Raw genomic sequence first — 19,378 nt, 5'->3', positions numbered from 1 at the left:
CACAAATCCTGCTTGAATTGAAGAACTGCATAAATTGACTTACAATTTATTTCTTTGCATAAAAATGTTTATACCTCTTAGCATTTGAATATCAGATATCTCAAAATTTAATTTTATGTTTTGAATAATGCAATAAGAACAGCAGCTGCACCTACAGGATTTTTCCTGGATGTCAGACTATCTTCTATCTACTTTACACTAGTTATCATTTATTCTATAATCTTCTTAGCCAGTCGGTCCTACTTAACATGTACACAAGAAAATCTCAATAGTTAATTGATATTGCACACACACACCAGAAGAATAAAACTGTGAGGGAAAAAAAAACCAAGGAAACTTCTTTAAAAAACAAGCAAACACCTAGAGTCATGTGCAGAACTAGCAAATAATTTTATTTACATAAAAATGCACACATACTTCATTTGTACACAGAAAATCCTAAGTATATATTACCCACATATTTTACAATAAATAGTATTTTACTCATGTTTCTAGATGAACACAAAAAGATGTCTCAAAATATTACTCACCAACCACAAATTTACCAAAGCACCCCAATGAACTCAAAGGAGAAACTTCAAGCATGGACAACCACATACTAAACCAAGCACAACTTGTACAAAAAGCAAAATAAGACACTGCAGATATCACCAGGAAAAGAACAGAAAGAAATGTGAAATAGAGAACAGAGCTGCTGCCTTTCTGACCAGTGTGATAAGAGCATATTTGTTGGTTAGGACTTACCTTCCGTGAACCCTCTTTGAGTATTTTATTCAATTGATTTTGTACAGATGAGAAGCGAGAAAGAAGTTAACATCTACTACAGGGAGAGTAATCACACATCTGGAGCCCTAAAAGCCTTCATCCTTTTGCCTCTTCTCACATAATGTCAAGTTACATCATAAAGATGGCCACCCAACTCTTCTAGAAAATGAGGACACTGAGAGTAAGGTAATTTCTAAAGCTCAGGGGTGTGAACATTGTAGGTATCAGCACTTAACATTTAGAAAGATCCAAATATAACTCATATTTCCACACAGACTTCTTATTCTCATTTTACTGATTACTTAAACACACAAAAGAAAACCTAATCTGAAGGGCTACAAATAATGAGCCCATGACTGGAATGTTCTGCCCCAAAACACTTCCTTTCGATTTCAGAATTGTCCCATAAATGTATATAAAATTGGATTACCAAATGAAGGGAACGAAGTCCTAAACTTTGATGTGTTTAGAACTTTAAAAAACAACCTCCCGGCACGAAAGTGTTTGAAAACATTGTCATCTTCATTCTTGTTGACAAATTTAGACCTGCATTTGCCTTTCTACTACCCAAATGGTATGTTCTACTACAACTCAAACAGAAATCATAAGGGCAAAGTGCTTTGACCACACTCTACTCAACTGCCCACATGGTAATGGATTTCATTCTCTTGTGAAGCCATAGCCATTAAAACTGGCTCCACTCTGAAGAGACAGGAGATTTAGAGGAGGGTTTGACACCAGAAACACAATTCTTCTCTTAAATACCTCCTTTTCAGTTATTCCGCTGAACCTACTCTCTCTAAGGAAACCTTCCTAAACATTTCAATAGTAGGCTCATGTGAAGAGCGATGCTTATCACATGCACAATTCGGTTCCTTGCTTCACACATGGCTACCAGTGATGCTTCTTACAGAGAAGCAGTGTTTCCAGAACGTTACCATCTCCCATGAAAATGATGGTTTCACAATCAGTTTGACTTTTTTGATAAAGGTACTTATCACCGAAACAAATGCACTCCATATTTGAATATATTCTTTTAATTTGAAAACTGGACAAGGAATGGTAGTCCACTGTCAGAAATAAAAAGGATATTTTTCCACGGAGAGCTGGGGCGGTTTCTTGGGTGTTTTAGGTAAATTGACGCGAATATTTCATTTCTACTACTGAGAAAAGAGTCATCCAGAAGATAAGTATGGTGTCTCACTGTGGTAATTGTAGTCAGGACAAACCTTTTGCACAAGTTTATAATCAACGCTGTAAAAAGCAATGTAAATGCAGATAACCTTAAAGGGCTTGGAACATAACCAGGACACATGGCTCTGTGTCTGTTCCTGGTAGCAGATCTTGGAAGGGTCGAAATTGCACAGAGCGGTCTTCTTTGCCCGATCTGTTTTTTCATACTCAATACGGCAGTTGAAAGCTTTGGATTCCTTGGTCTCCAAGGTAGACTGGGGGGATACCTCAAATTCCACTATTTTAGAAGGAGGTACCAAGCTCACTGAAACATTGCCCAGGCCTGTTGAATTGTGTCGGAAATAAACACTGAACGTTCCATTTCCATGATCGACAATTTTCCCTGTGATGAGCAGGTTAAGTTTAACGGTTTTAATGTTAGAATGGAAGTCACCCCAGCCAAACATTTTCTTAAATTTTCCTGTTTTCACTATTGGCCGTCTTTTAGTTCTTGCCAGTGGCTCCTGAATCTCCGTGATGTTGGCCAGCCAATCCCAAAAGTTTTCCATGCTGTCTGTATATGCAGGCTTTGGACCGGGAGGTTGCTTAACAAACAGGCGCAGAGGACTGGTAATCCGTGTGTGTACCACATTTCCAACCAATGCTCCTGGAACATCTCTGTCTTCCCAGTCCACACCCTCCGTAGTGTGTATTACTTCTTCACTGTCACAAAACAGCTGTGGGGAAAGAAGAAAGATAAATGTACTTTGGGATAGGCTTTGACTATCAGCATAGATTGATAAGGAAAAGAGAAATGAGATAATTTGGATTCCAGTGATCAGTTCACACGCAGGTATGTTCATCAATAGAAGGACAAAGAGCATTTAATTCAGACACTGGAAACTGGTGAGAAAAGTTTTAAAATGTTGAGGTTAAAACAAAGTCCTGCAGCTTCGATGTTGCTATGGTCTCCCTATCCTCAGCATTTAATCTGCAGATTGGCTCAAGTAGCGGTTTTTTGGCCCTCATGTGATAAACTGTTAAATTTGTGAATATTAGTTCTTTTAGTCAAATGAGTATATAAATACCCAAAATTTCTATCAAGGAGCTATAAGACCATGTAAGTGTATAATATTAATAAATCTTTTAAATATATTTTGAAAGATTATGGCAATGCATTATTCAAAGACTTAATACATATAATTTCATAGGCTTCATTAAAATTCCATCTCAAAATATGTAACAAAAATAATGATTGGTATTCAGTTTTCCATGGAAATTTTAGATGAAAAACACAATTATATATTTAGTTCCCTACATTAACAAAAAATGATATGAAAGGGTATACAATGATTAAGAGACTATATAGCTTAATATATTGTAGTATAATAAAACCATACTCCAAAGAAGGATTCCTAAGAAAGACCTCTATATCTGTTTCATAGCTTCCAAAGTATTTTGGTTCAAACCATAGCCACTGAGACAACATTTTTATTTAGATTTGATTTCTCTTTGTATTGTTTAAGTAGTAGAGATCCTCATGAATTCCCAGCATCATTTAGGTAGGTCAGTGTGGATTTTGAGGGACAAGGTTATGACGTGTATGATGTTATAGAGTGGGGAACAGAGGCTCCTGGTGGATATATGGGTAGCCTCTTATCTTAGTGATACAACACCACTATTGTAATGATTCCAGAGAAAACTGTCAGTATGATGGAGAGGAGAAGGAACAAAGGAAGGCTGGAAGCATACACTGCTTCTCCACCCGTGCAACCTTCCGACCCAGCTGGCAAAATTCACTTCAGATTATTTTCAATAAAATTTCAGAAGAGAATAGGGACAGCACAGACTAAAAATATCACAGATTTAGTTTGAAGTTGTGATGTTTCTTAATGGTCACAAAACTTTGGAAGTTTAAATTTTAGAAGAACCTAGTCAGACATGTCTTAACATATATAGGACCAGAATCACTGTGGGGTAGGGATCCAAAGTTTCAAAACTGTGGAGTTTTACCTTTCCCTTTTTCCTTCAAAATTTCTTTCTTATCACTGAAAGTACTATAGTTAGATTAAGGGTAATTTGGTATAACACATATTTTTACTTTTATGAGAACTCACATCCATCAGCATCATAGGTGTTTGTGCAGGCATGGGCTGAATCAATAACTTCTAGACCCATCACGGCAGAGGTGGAGCTATTGCAGAGAAAGATACTTGGGCCACTCCATTTGGCTAAGAAACTTTTTTAAAAGTCCCAGATGAATTGGAATTTCCCTAGTAATCATACATTAGGGGAGGGAAAAGACTGGCGCCTGGTGCCAGACACAGGATGAGCTTGTCTTCCAGGAAAAGATTTCACACAGTTCTGACAGTTAGCACATTACCTTGCTTCAGAAAAAAAGAGTGACGTGCAGGGTCACGTCTTGACCAGGACTGCTTAGTTGTACACACCCCTCTTGCTTTTTCCTTTAAACTTAAACCCTATTGTCAGAGTATACCAAAGAGACTTGGAGGGATCTGTAGATCTGTTTATTTTTCATTCTTCCAAAAGTGGCCACTCTGAATACATGTTGCTCTTCTGCTTTGTTTCCCCACTAATATTTGTCTCTCTAGTGGTGTGTTCAGGATGGGTCGTTTAGCAAGGCTTGTTAGGGAAGCCAGGGCCCACTGTCTTGTACATGGTGAGCAAGCAAGTTAACACTCAACTGAGGGGAAAGGCAGGGAGGGGAACAGAGAAAAATGTAGAGCTCAATAAAAATCAATAATAAAAAAGAATGATGTGCTGGAAAAAAAACTCAGCTGTAGTTCAGTTCTTTAGCTCTTGGTTCTGATTTATTTTGATAGAGGGTATTTCCAGTTTTATCCATGTTGGCCTCAGAATCATGAGGCTTCCTGCCTTTGCTCCTTCAAGTGTTATAAATACAGGCATGTGCCACTGTACATGGTGTCACTACTTCTATCCCTGTGGTATTATAGATGACATATTATATATATATATATATATATATATATATATACATATACATATATATGATATTATAACTATAGCTTTCTAATTTTGAACATTCCTGGTTATAATATATACAAATCAAAGGTAATAGACACAGAGCTTACTTAGTTTCTGAAGGACTGAAGAATTTGTGTTAAATATTACATCTTGAGCCCCAGGGAGATCAAGACCACACGAGCAGATAAGAAGCCCAGTTTCCCTCCTGCAGGATTGGGACTGTTGCTACCTACTTTCTGCTGTGTACCGACTTTGTGAACTTGGCCTTGCTTGGGAAATATGTCAGATACAGCTGCTGTTTGCTGATTATCCCCTAGACATAAACTCTTCCTTTATTTCTGATCTAGACTTGACTTGGCACAGCTTCAAAATGTCTTACCCCATCCCTGTTTGCCTTCCTCTCTCCCATAGGTCATATTCCTTCTGATTGCCCTTGTAAGGTGCATTTTGTACTTACATTCTTCTTTTTAAAATAATAGGGATGGAGAGATAGGTCAGTGGTTAAAGGTACTTATTATTGCAGAGGATCTAAACCCATTTGTCAGAAACCATGTCAGGTGTCCGACAGATGTCATTAACTCCAGATCCAGGGATTCTAATGCCTTCCTCCGTGCCCCTGCACACACATTTCTCCCTTCCCTTTCTTACCTCCAAACCATCTCATATACCCCTCCTTGCTCTTTCAAATTCCTGGCCCATTTTTTCATTAATTTTGTTACATGTACACCCATGTGCACATGCTTACACACACACACACACACACACACACACACACACACACACACCCATAAATACAGAAACTGAGCTTGCTCATTATGCATATTATTACTCGTTTGTATGTTGCATGGCTGACCATATGGTGTTTCTCTCACTCTCATCGTTCCTTCCTTTCTTATACTTCCTTGAGTGGGAATGAGGCCTTCTGGGCTTCTCTCCACCCCCTTTACTATGTCTGCTTTTGTGGTCTTTGTTCATCTTATGCTCAGTTCAGTTTAGGCAGTCTCGCTGGAGAGATTTTATGGGTATAGATTCTGACATTACTAAGAGACACAAAATCATAGCAAACTCACTGATCCACTGACTTCTACATTATTTCTGTTCCTACAACTATTTCTGAGCCTTGGAAGTCGAGTTGTTTTTCAGTGGTATCTACTGGGCCTGGACTCCACAATTCTATACTTGATTGGCTGTGGTTTTCTGTAGTGGTCTCTTTCTGGTGCAAAGAGAATATTTCTTGATGAGAGGTAAGGACTACACTTATTTGTGGTTGTAAGGACACATGTTTAGAATGTAGTTAGGGATTATGCTGCTTTGCTAAAGTGGAGGTTGTAGGTTTTTCTCCAGGAAGATGACTTCACTAGCCCTGGGTAGTTGGCTAGGTTTCCCTCCTGTTTAGTGGGTCTTGTGGCCAATTCACGAGCTGTTGGTTATTACCAAGATATGTGTGTCCCTACTGCAGCCCGAGTTATCATGCTGTGCTGACATTTGTTATGTTCCATGGGCAAGACTGTTGGTTGCCTCCCTCTTTTGGAAGTTGGCATAGCACCTTCTGGTACTATGAGAGTTGGTCCTCAGGGAGGAGGCAATTGGCTTAGTTCCAGCTGTCTGAAGTGCATGGTGTTTTCAGCCTCAGGACATAACTTCTGCCTTTGGAGGAGCAACCAAGGGCTCTAGCAATAGTCTATAATGTTTTGGGATTTTTTTTTCGATGATCCTAACATTTCAGAAGATGGTCTCTCATGCCTGGTTTAGAAGTTCTTGTTAGATGGTTTCACCTCGTGGGGAAATATTGTCAACCCAATGAAAAAAATTTCATTTGAACTATATTAAATATCAATCATATTAAGCCATTTAAACTTTAATTACATTTATTGTGTGTGTCTTTGTGTGCGTATGTGTGTGTATGTTTGTATTTGGAGGTCAGAGGGCAGCTCCCAGGAGTTGGTTCTTTCTTTCTACCATGTAGTTATTAGGGGACTGAACTGAAGGATTAAATCAGGCTTTGTGGCAAGCATCTGTACTCACTGATCAAACTCACCAGCCCCTGAATTTTATAACCTTCTACCAATTTATACCTTATTGCAGTCTTTGCTACCATAAATCGTTTTTCTTTTCTTCCTTTAAGTGTTTATTGCATGTTACATGTTTTTCTGAACTTTTTCTGCTTAGAATATGTCTGTTCAATCAGTGCTTTGTTCATCCTCCCTACCAGTTTTGTTTTTTTTGAGAACCCCTAAATATTGAGCCTACTTCAGTGGCAAGTGTCTTCCAATCTTACTTAATTCTAATGAATTAGGACATGCAGTTAACCTCAGCCTCTTATGAGACCCTTCCCTTTCTGCTATGACCACTGATGTGGTAGGTCTGAGGTTACTCGCTGTCTTGGTGTTCTATTGCTCTGAAGAGACACCAAGACCATTGCAACTCTTATAAAGGAAAACCTTTAATTGGGGTTGGTTTACAATTCAGAGGTTTAGTTCATTATTATTGTGGAGAGAAGTAAGGCAGTACACAGATGGGTGTGGTACTGAAGAAGGAACATAGAATTCTACATCTGGATTGACAGGCAGGAGAGAGAGAGAGAGAGAGAGAGAGAGAGAGAGAGAGAGAGAGAGAGAGAGAGAGAGAGAGAGAGAGAGCCACCTGGCCTGGCATTGTGAAATCCCTGGTGACATACTTCCTCAACAAAGACATACTCCTAATAGTAGAACTCCTTAATGACTAGGTATTCAAATATATGAGCTTATGGGGGGCATTTGTATTTAAACCACCAAACTCACTAATAAAAGCAAATGGCCATTTCCTGATATTACGTAAGATATATTTTCAAAGAAATTATAAAAGATATAATTTTTTATAAAAGATATAAGACAGAATTTCTTCCAAACATATGTGATCCCTTAAGAAATATAAGTGAGGAAACAAAAACAAATTTAAGTCTACAAAACAAATAAATTAGATGAGATTGTTTATATAAAGATTCACTAACTCTAGAGAAAAGATAGTCCATGTGAGATTTAAAATAAAATTGTGTTCCTAAAATAATCTTTCTAACACACTCTTTTTCTTTTAGAAACATACCGAAGGAGTCCTTGATGTGATGTCTGGGTTATATAAAATAATATTTAGCCAGTAGCACAAACTATAACATTTCCTTCCTGTATCCTGACTGCAAGTTTCTTATATAGGAAGTGCTTACATTATATATAGAAGTACCATTTATATATAAAATATCTTCTTATCTCTCATCCATTTATCTGTTTCCACAGACCGTCATCTCTAATCCGCTCTGGCAATATCATTAACCAAGTTGATAAAAACTGTACAATTCCACTGAGTTGTTTGCACAATGCTGATTTCTGAAGCTATGCACAAATCTCAACAAGGAGTTCAGTAATGATTTTCTAGTGTAATTAAAACTAGAAATACATTTCTCATCATCTTGAAATGCTGATGAAACTTTCCAGACTTCTTCCTTCTCTGGTATAACATGTGTGTCTTCCTTTTGTTATTGGCCATCACTACATAGTTTCATCACTGAGAAAGTACACTTTTGTTGGCCATTCTAGCAGATCAGCTAGATGGTTGTATGATCTAAGTTTCTAAAGTTCATGCTTACCCTCAGAAAAATCTTATGAGGGAAGACAGACTAGACAAACAAACCACAACAACGCTCGAGTTATAAACACACAACCTTTTAAACAGAGAAGCCACATGATATGGTGGGGAAAACAACTATTTACTGACCATGGATCTTATTCCCTCTTCCATTGCTCTATGAGCTGAACTCCACATTTTCTCATTTGTATCTCATTTGTATTTTTATTTTGAGACAAAGAGAAGGATGGTTAGAGAGCAATCCTTAGCAAAAGCCCTTTTAATAACCAATGTTTCTCCCATGTCCAAAGGCACAATCTCAGGACTTCTACTGAACACGGTCTCTAAAGAATTATACAAATTTGTGAGCCTCCAAAGAACTGACTAATGAGTAATTGAACACCGTGTTCGCTGCCATGTGATAAATTAGCAGCTCAGTAGAAATCCGCCTTCTCAACCAAGGAGATCAATCATTTCCTCGTATTTGTAGACTCACTAGCAGGGAAGTCACACCTAGATTCGAGACACATAGAAACTCCCTTTGATGACAAAATATGTTTATAGATTTTTTAAAAACATTTTTTATAAAATTTTGTATAAAAATGTACAAATAAAGCATCACACAGCAAAATAACTGCTTACCCAAAGTCTATACACCTCAACTAACTTCTACACAATGAAAAACTGAGCCCTGAATTGAAGCTGTGAAGCAGCTTCATATTAAACTTTACACTTTCGATATTTTAAGCAGTCAGCCACCATCAAATAAAAAAAAAGGATCCAAGACACAATTAGAACCTGAAGAACAATTCATTTCGTATCTTATCTTTGATTCTAAACAAATGAGTTCAGCAGGAGGACCTGCATCAGGGTCGGAACCTCCAGTCCTGAACGGTTTCTATGATAAAATATTCTAGGTGAACACAGTACATTTCTCTTAATTTGGTAAAATTTCCCATCAAAGCAAGGTTGTTCATTGTTACCTAAAATACATGTCTGTGTCCCTTTGCCTACTTTCTCTACTTGCTGGGGCTCTCATACCAGTATTGGTATCATCCCTGTTTTTTGTCCTATTAAAACAATCATGCAAAAACACTTACCTCTAAGCACAGGACTGAATTTTATAAAGGAGAAGAAGGAGCAAGTGTTGATCTTTATCCGTTTGAGCATTCTCTGTTTACAACACATTCATTAAAGCTTACGTAATTTATGTTTTGTTTGGATGAATCAATCTCAATAATCACACACATTAGTTATATACAATGATATCATATTACCCTTTTCTGCTCCTTACAAAAGAATCTAAAATGATTAATTAGTGCTCAAAATTGTCATCAATTAATTGAAGCAGTCAGAGAAAAGCAGGTAGGGTAATAAGACCATTTCATTTCAGTTCCTTTTGTCGTGGTGGTGGAGAGGGTAGCTGACAGGCTCAAGTCGTTCATCTTAACAAGCTGAAGTTGAATTTCACTGATAATTAAATGCGTTTTTCTTAGAGGCAGGAAAATTGCAATGAATTTTATAGTAGCAGATGTGAGAACTGTCACAAATTATAGAAATAATTTATAAACAAAAAGGAACATTTTTCTGAAAACATCCTTTAAAATTTTTTCAACTCTATCTGCTATATATTTTTAATAATCATTTTACTTTTGAATTATTTTAGTGAACACAGAAGTTGAAAGATATGAAGTGTTTCAATGTGTTCTGCTCACTTTCCTCCACTGGGCTCAATTTCCTCCACTGTTAACTTCTAGCAGTAAGATGCACCTCTCATAAGCAGTGAGGTACCAACACTGATACACATCAGCTCCAGGCCTGGAATTTCCTCATGGTTCCCTCACCATTCACTGCGTATTCCAGGATCTAAATGAATCATTGTGATCCCTACTCAGCTTGTCTCACATAGGACAGTTGCTCCGATATTTGTGGTTAGCCATTACGTTGATTGTTTGGAGGAATATTAGATGTATAATGTTTAGAATGCTCCCCAACTTTGGTGTGTCTGCTTTTTTTATGGTTAAGTTAAACTGACGCCTTTGCTGGAAGCACTTGAATGCTAGTACCACTTTCATCCCTTTAACTGAAGAGTCTCTGCTAGCAAGACGACTTAACTGCTGTTAAAGCTGATATTCTGCTTAGGTAGAGAAAATCCTGAAGAAAAATGTTTTCATTCAGAATTATCGTGAGGCTTGGATCTCTAAAACAAACCATTTCAGCCTTTTAAGCCCAATGGTTTTAAACATCTGTGTTCTGACTTAGCAGGAAAACACTAGATATTAACATTTCCTGTTTAACAAAATAGGAAGTCTAGAAAAATACACAAATAGATGCCAAGCATATTGTTTTGACAGAATTAATTTATTGATTCATTTATTTTTGTCCATATCTAAGATCACAAGAATGCTTATGGCACTCATATGCTAGCTTTAAAATCAGTGGATGAATATGAATGGTGAAGTGTGCCAATAGAGCCTGTCTATTGTAAGAAGGCATATGTGAGCATAACCATTTGCAACTGTATATACACAATAATCAAAATAAGTGTGCTGAATGAAGAATGAATAGAAGAGCCTGAGGAAAATGAGCTCGGTCAGATGGAGTAAGATCAACGATCAGAAGAGCTGGACAGAAACAGGAAATCATGTCATTTTCCTAACACCTTTTACAAAACTGTTCTGCTGTTGTGGCTTTTGCTTAGTAGAAAAAAATGACAACAACTCAGAAAATCAAATAGCTCTTTAAAGATTTGAAGGGGCTTTTGAGATGGACAGTGAGCTTGGATAAGTCAAATCTATCTGTAGGTACTTGGCTAAGCAGGGGGAGGGCACAGTGCAGAGGAGCAAGGAGAACTTGAATTCCCTTCAAAAATAAGCATCCGCCACTTTGTAATCACCTATTCAACATACTTTCCAAATATATTATTCTGGGTGCCTAAGATTGTGCTCTCAGCCCTGGAAGTTTAATACTAAGAAGGACAAACAGTTTGTCTGTTCTAGCAGAAGTCACACCAATTTTCTGGCCTTTCACAACTGTGAAACGTGCTATAGTGGACTTGTGAGTTGCAACTCAGTGCTGAGGAGGAGATGACCATTGTAGGCTTTACAAGTATAATTGTTTTTACAAGACTAGTGATAGAAACAGACATAGCCATCCCAATCAAAGAAACATGGACAGGATGATAGAAAGGACTGAGCAGAGCTGGACAGTTAATATCAACTTTATTCAGAGAGAGAAAGAAATTAAAGATGTTCCAGTGGATAGTTGAAAGTGAATGAATTAGTGACTAGATAAAGAAATTATATTCCTCTGTGACTAAATAGAAATTCTGTATTGATAGGTTTCTAGCTACTAATGAGAATATGATGAGATTATGGATAAATTTTCTTGTGAAAAGCTAATGAGAAGCTATTATTGTGACATACACATGGCCTGTTGCTCATTGTGTTCTGAATTCCTGGCTTTCAAATGCAGTTTTAGAAGAACTGACCTTATCAAGTCTTGTCTTTTCTCTTTACACATGCAAAGAATGATGAAGAGTTTGGAATATACTTTCCCAGGTTCAGAAACAGACAGACTTTGGCCATGATTATCATTATCATCTTTCAAAGTTCTAGATAGGTTTGATAGTTCAGTGTTATTTGTTAATGAATGGAAATTGTTCTAAATAAAGAAGTATATTTCATATTTGCCAGTGTATTTACAAGGGTCTAAGAAATCTGCTAATAGGCAACAAATCTAACTAATACTCTTAATTGTCATTGGACACATTAGTGTCAATATCTAAGAGAAAACAGAATAAAAGAATTATCCCTACAGCTAGTATATCAAAGAGGTATTATAAAAAAGGCTTTCTTTTTGAAATTTTAGTTAATTTACTATTAATGGGAAGGTAAGACTACTATGATGCTCACAGTGAGGTCTGGGCAATTTTATGGACTTGGTTGTCTTCTTCCACCTTCATGTGATAGCAGGGATCAAACTCAGGTTGAGAAGCTCATGAAGCATGTGGCCTTACCCATCAATGATTGCAATGGCCTCAAGGTTTCAGGTGTCTGTATTTGCATCAAACAATTATATTTACAGTTTATATTACCTTATTCAAAATACTGCTGTAACAATGCAGCACATAATATACTGCATAGATTACCTGCCGTTAAAAAGGAATCCATATGGCTTATAATTATATACAGCACACCAATAATTTTATTCCTTTATGTATAAAAGAAGAAAATTCTGACCCTACAGGAAAAATATCAATGAACTAACTATATATTTCCTTGTATGTAACAAACTGTTTGTTTTCACTTTTTAAAAATTAAGGAATATAGCACATGCTACAACTAACAAAGATCAATTAACAAAGATCTGAGCATATAACTTTTGGAGGAAGCTGTATCGGGCTTCTTGGACACCCAAGAAGTACTTACTCATTTTCTTTCATTGTGACAGTCATTGCTAAGTACAAGGTAGGGGAGAACAACTGGTTTGCTTGATGAGTTTGATTACAGCACCATAATGATTGAATTTATATAGCTAGCAACTAATTATTTTACTGGGTGTCCTTGTTTAAGGCAAGAGGTCTACACTGGTCACTGTTGTAAAACCTAAAGGTGACTTGGAGATCATTTTATAGCTGAAAAATGGAACCGATAATGAAACGTGTTCCGTAGCCTCATTTTTGTTGCTTGTATATAACTGACATATTGGATTACTCTAATAATCCTGTCCCATTCCTTGCAGTTAAAACAAAATGACAACTTGCTTAGCAGAAACCACACACACACACACACACACACTCACTCACTCACTCACACACACACTCACTCACACACACACAAACAGAGACTCAGCTGGTCAGCTTGTAAATATATATTGAAAAACATTCTCTCTGAAGAGAGAATTTTTTAGAATACCATCCATACAGTCATGAGCCTACTGGACATATGTAATGCTTTATTGATGACAAATGCTACAGCTTACCTGAGAGTAATATTTCCAGTGCTTCATTACAAAACTATAACAGCAGATTAAGGGAGAAAAAAGTGAAATGAAGAATAACAGAATCAAATATCTGTCGATATACTACTTGCACATATTAATATTTCATGGCATTGTTTCAAAATTCATTTTGTCTTTAAAAGCAGATGATTGCTTAGGAGAAGAAAGTTAAACAGTGATCATCATTTCTGCTGAGAGTCACATGTTCATTTTATCTTTAGAAAATTTTTAATTGTTTTTACAGTTTTCTAAATTGATGCAGGAACTAACAGGAAATACAGATCTGAAGACAGAAGTCTCATCAGCAAGAGCCAAAAAGTTCAATTGCAATGTTTGGCAGTAGTTTTACTGCTAAGTTTAAATATGGCAACTCCTATTTTATCTGTATGCTCGTAATCATTGACAGAAATATCATGCTCATATAGTAGACCCTAAGAAGGCAATATATATGAAACAGAAGATAAGGACTTCAAAATAGCTATTGTGAATGTGTTCATGCACTATAAGGAAGATATGAATAAATCCATAATAAAATCTATGAAATAACAAATAACAGTGGAATGAAATGAAGAAAACTGTTCAAGACATGAAATAGAAATTGAATTACTCAAAAAAATCCCTAAACTGATATAAAAGGGAAATGAAAAATTTAGGAACTCCAACAGGCAATGTTCATCAGTAGAATACAAGAGATAGAATAAAGACCCTTAGGCACTGAAGGCAAGATAGAAAAAAATTGGTCTCATTACATCAAAAAACATCAAGAGACAAAATATGCAGGAAATCTGAGTTATAAAAAACTAAAAATAATAAGGAGAGAAGAAGGAGAAGAAATCCAGGTCAAAGGCATAAAAAATATGTTTACCAAAACCACAGGAAAATTCCTTAGCCTAAAGAAGGAGATATCAAGGTAAAAATAGACCTGACAAGAAAAGAAGTTCCCCATGATAATAAGATCAAAAAGGCAAATGTGCAGAACAAAGAAAGAATATTAAAATCTGCAAGGGTAAAATACCAAGCAGCATATAAAGATAGAGCTATTAGAATAAAGCCTGAGGCGAAATCTACACAACTCATTGAACTCTTAAATAACAATGATGCCCACCTAAAGTCTTTAACCCTACATGAACTAGTTCATGGTACGGAAAGGTACTCTCTGAATGCTACCAAAGGAGAAAGTTAAAGACCAAAACCAGCTACAAACCCATTTTATTTAAATGGACACCTGCATGCAGGATGAGCAAGTGCTGATGCTTTGGGGGTATCTAATTGGATTAAAGCCCAGTCCATGAGACGGAACCCATTCTCTACACTGTTTAGGTGGCCTAGAATCTGAGACTAGATGGGTCAGGGATTTAGGAGAAAATGAAATACTACTATTCTTCAAAAGGAACATAGCAATAAAATGAGTCCTCATAACGTTCTGCTATACTCAGAGATCAGTGTCTTGCTTAACAATCATCACAAAAGCTTCCTGCAGAGGTAGATGGGAATAAATTGAGAGACCCACGGGTGAACAATGTGCAGAGTTTTGAAACACTGGAACACTAGACATAAACTGGATGTCTCCATCAATTCTCCTCTGTCAGGTCTTAGGGAACTGTGCAGAAGAAAAGATGAAAAGAATGTGAGATAATCAGAGGGATGGAGGACACCAAGGAAACAAGGCCTTCTCAATAGAGCAGGATGGATGCAGATGTGAATTCACAGAGACTGTGGCAACAAGGGCAGGACTTGCATGGGTTTGGACCTGATTGGGGAGGCGGAGTCTCAGTGCTGAGAGTGGAAGTGGACCCAAGCCGCTACCCCTAACCCAGAAACTACTTCAAACATAATTGTTTGCAAAGGAAAAGCTTAGTTTTCTCTAAGAGAGTCTCACTGCCTATGTCAACCACTCTTAAAAGGGCAGGACCCACGCATGGCTGTAGATGCCCAACACAAAACGAATTCAATGGCATTTGGGGAGGTTCTTTGTCCCATAATGCTTTGTTGGGGCTATTTTTCATTTCATTAACCATATAGGTTTTGTGCCTGTGTGTGTGTGCACACACATTTCCAGTTTTCTGTTTTTCTGAGATTCCTGTGAGTGACAGGACATATTCTAAAAGACCAGGAGGGCCAATCTAGACTACTATACCCAGAGAAAACAGTCCACTATAGTTATAGGAGAAACAAAGGCTTTCCATGATATAAAGAAAACAAAAACATTGGTATATAAAGAAACCAAACTTTGTAAAAGACAGAATACATTATTTTTGACAGGACAGAGGAATTCTTATAGCGAAGAGTCCCTGAATAGAAATGCAAAGCTATAATTACTGCACACAAAATACCACCGAGAACACAAACAAGAACACTAAAAATCAACAAGACAGTGCCTGCAAACAACACAACCCTTCAATAGTAACTTTAAATATTAACAGTCTCAGTTCTCTCATCAAAAGTCACAAGATAGCGGAACCAAACACAAAACAAAAACTATGTATCGGTTATTTATAAGAAACACAGCTTTAAGCTAGGTTTAGTGATGCAGTGATGCATGCCTTTAATCCCAGCACTCAGAAGGCAGAGACAGGTGCACCTCTGACTTCAAGGCCAATCTGGTCTACCTAGTGAGTTCCAGGAGACCCAGCTCTTGAAAAACAAACAAACAAGCAAATAAATAAATAAATGGAAAGAATCACAGCTTTAGAGATATTACTGCCTTATAATAAAAAAAGACTGACAAAAGTGCTCAAATCAAATGGGACTGAGAAGTAAGCAGTTACTGTTATCATAATGCTAACATAATGCATAAAGATAGATTTTCAAATAAAACTAATCAGAATAGGTAAAGGACACTTTATTCTAATCAAGGGAACAACCAATCAAGAACACATTACTATTCTAAATAAATTCTCAGCAAACTCTTAAACTCTTAATTTCATAAAATATGTCCTACCCTACTTAAATACATAGATTGACACAAACAAGTAATAGGTTATTTCAATACCCTGCTTTTTCAGATAAACAAGTGATCTGTACAAAAATAAATGCCCAAATTAAGTGATATCATACATCAAATGGACCTAATAGGTATGTACAAAAGATTCCACACAAACACGAAAGAAAATAAATTCTACTCAACAGTACATGGCAGATTCTCTATTGTAGATCACATCATGTGAGGCAAAACACATATTTAAAAATTCAGAAAGTCTGAAATAAGTCTACACAAATAAAACTTAAAATTGGCAACAAAGATATCTCTAATTAACACACAAACAGATCAAACAACTCATCACTTAATAATTACTGGATCAAAGAAGAAAAAAGAGAGAATCCAGCAATTCCCTGAAACTACATGAAAAGGAAACTACAAACCAATGAATAACGTAGCAGATGTAAGTAGGTTTCTACTTTGCTGGCGATGTAAATTTGCAGAGCTTTACTAGAAGATAGTTTACATTATTCAGAAAAGTCTAAAATCCTCATTCTAAGTCATGAAATAATTAATTGCACTTTTTTTTTTTGATTTTTCGAGATAGGGTTTTGCTGTAGCTGTCGAGTTGGTCTTGGAATTCACTCTGTAGACCAGGCTGGCTTCAAACTAACAGAGAGCCACCTGCCTCTGCCTCCTGAGTGCTGGATTAAAAGGGTACACCACTATGGCCTGGCTAACTAGCATTTCCGAAGTGTTATCCTTATAAAAGTTTTTACGCCATCACCTGTAGCAGATGTGTGTATATAATGTGATTGACTATTTATACTGTGGCAGCATGCAAACAGGCAAAATCGCTAAATTAAGAAGATAATTGTGCAGATATTCTTTGATATAATTACTTAAACTCTTATTTTCTAGTACTTTTAAATAATGATATATTTTAATAATGCCTTTTAAAATGATTTGTTAAAATATCTATATAATTGTTCCTGAGTTATTATTTCAATATAATGATATATAGCAAACATGGGGAAAATTAAAGTGAATGTTCTAAATAATTATAAGACAGAAAGTTCACAGATGGTTTCCCTCTTTAATTCAATCTGTATGTATATTTTGAAACCAACCAAAGTAAGCCATTATAAATTGAATCAATGTCTTCTAAATAAGATAACTACAATGTACATAGCCCAATGTTAACAAATTTTAAATTGATGTCTATCAGAGACTTGTTTACTCTTCTAGTTCCTGGTGGACTTGGAAAGATGAACTTTATGACTAGAGAATAAATAATTATGCACTTTACATTTTTTGACCAATGCTGGCTAGCACAATACCAGAATAGGATTGTCAACCAATGTTTATTGTGATGAAGTGGAAATGAAAATTATTGAAAGTATATAAAGATACTTGCATGTGAATAAACACATAATTTAAAAATAAAAGAAAGTACAAGATACTGTCTTAAGTTATTCAAGAAATATATACAAATTTCAACCACTTAAATAGAAAGAAAAACAACACAAGCAAACTCCTCTTGCAGTTGTCAAAGAAAGTATAGATCTATGGACTGCTCAGAAGTCTTTTCTTTTTTGTTTTTTCAAGACAGGGTTTATCTGTGTAGCCCTAGCTGACCTTGAACTCACAGAAATCTGCCTACTTCTACCTCCCAAGTGCTGGTATTAAAATCATGCACCACCATTGCCCAGCTATGCTAAGAAGTCTTAATGAGTAATTATGCTTACCTTTAAGCCTGATAACCTGAGTTCTATCCCAGATACCCACATAATGGAAGAAAATAACTAAATGGCCCACATTTGGTGTAGAAAGTCCTTCTGTATACGTGTTGCCTTTATTGGTTAATGTATAAAGAAGCTGCTTTTGGCCAATGGCTTAACAGAATATTGTCAGGCTGGAAGATAGATAGATAGATAGATAGATAGATAGATAGATAGATAGATAGATAGATAGATGGTATATAGATAGATATGGAGATAGATAGATAGATAGATAGATAGATAGATAGATAGATAGATAGAGTAGGCAGAGTCAAGGAGATGCCATGAAGGAGAAAGACATGAGCTATTAGCTGGAACCTTGCCGGTAGGCCACAAGCCTTGTGGTAAAATATAAAATATATAAATGGGTTAATTTAAGATGTAAGAGTTAGCCAGAAATATGCTTAAACCATTGGCCAAACAGTATTGTAAATAATATAGCCTGCCTCTGCGTCCCGAGTGCTGGGATTAAAGGCGTGCACCACCACCACCCAGCTAAGATCTACAAGAGCTAGTTCCAGGACAGGCTCCAAAACCACAGAGAAACCCTGTCTCGAAAAACCAAATAATAATAATAATAATATAGTTTCTGTGTGATTATTTTGGGAGGCTGGGAAATGAACAAGCAGCCTCCCCCAACAGATTGGTGTTACATATGTTGACCACTTGCAATTTGTTCTTGGACCTTCACACAAGCACTATGATACCTAAGTATGCATGTGTGCGCATGCACCTGCAAACCACACACACACACACACACACACACACACACACACAGAGAGAGAGAGAGAGAGACAGAGAGAGAGAGAGAGAGAGACAGAGACAGAGAGAGAGACAGAGAGAGAGAGAGACAGAGAGAGAGAGAGAGAGAGAGAGAGAGAGAGAGAGAGAGAGAGCCTTACAAGTAGAATGAATCAGGGAGAAGCTAGAATACTAGGATTTGAAGACAAAGTAGAGGAATTGGGCTAGTTAAGCAGTATTTTATTTTATGTGTATGAATGTTTTATAGGAATTTTTGCAAATATATCACATGCATGACTGGTGCCTTTAAAAATCATATTTAAACTTGGTGAAGGCCTTCAGACCCAAGCACGAATGTGCCACCCCCATATGCTAACCCCCTGGTACATTCACA

At 36.7% G+C, this 19,378-nt stretch overlaps 1 protein-coding gene across 1 annotated transcript in view; it reads right to left on the bottom strand.

Annotated features, from left to right (window-relative positions):
• Window positions 1-366: 366 nt before the first annotated feature.
• Window positions 367-19,378, bottom strand: part of Nxph2 (neurexophilin 2) — a 110,969-nt gene continuing 91,957 nt past the window's right edge. Inside the window, exon 2 of the mRNA XM_075985309.1 lies at window positions 367-2,675. Within this exon, the coding sequence (XP_075841424.1) occupies window positions 1,941-2,675 (735 nt within the window). The 3' untranslated portion in view covers window positions 367-1,940. The remainder of the gene's footprint in view (window positions 2,676-19,378) is intronic.

Source organism: Microtus pennsylvanicus, chromosome 9 (genome assembly GCF_037038515.1).
Source record: "Microtus pennsylvanicus isolate mMicPen1 chromosome 9, mMicPen1.hap1, whole genome shotgun sequence".
Classification (NCBI taxonomy): domain Eukaryota; kingdom Metazoa; phylum Chordata; class Mammalia; order Rodentia; family Cricetidae; genus Microtus; species Microtus pennsylvanicus.
The sequence above is the reverse complement of the archived record's forward strand: the minus strand, read 5'-3'. Positions and strand labels throughout refer to the sequence as shown.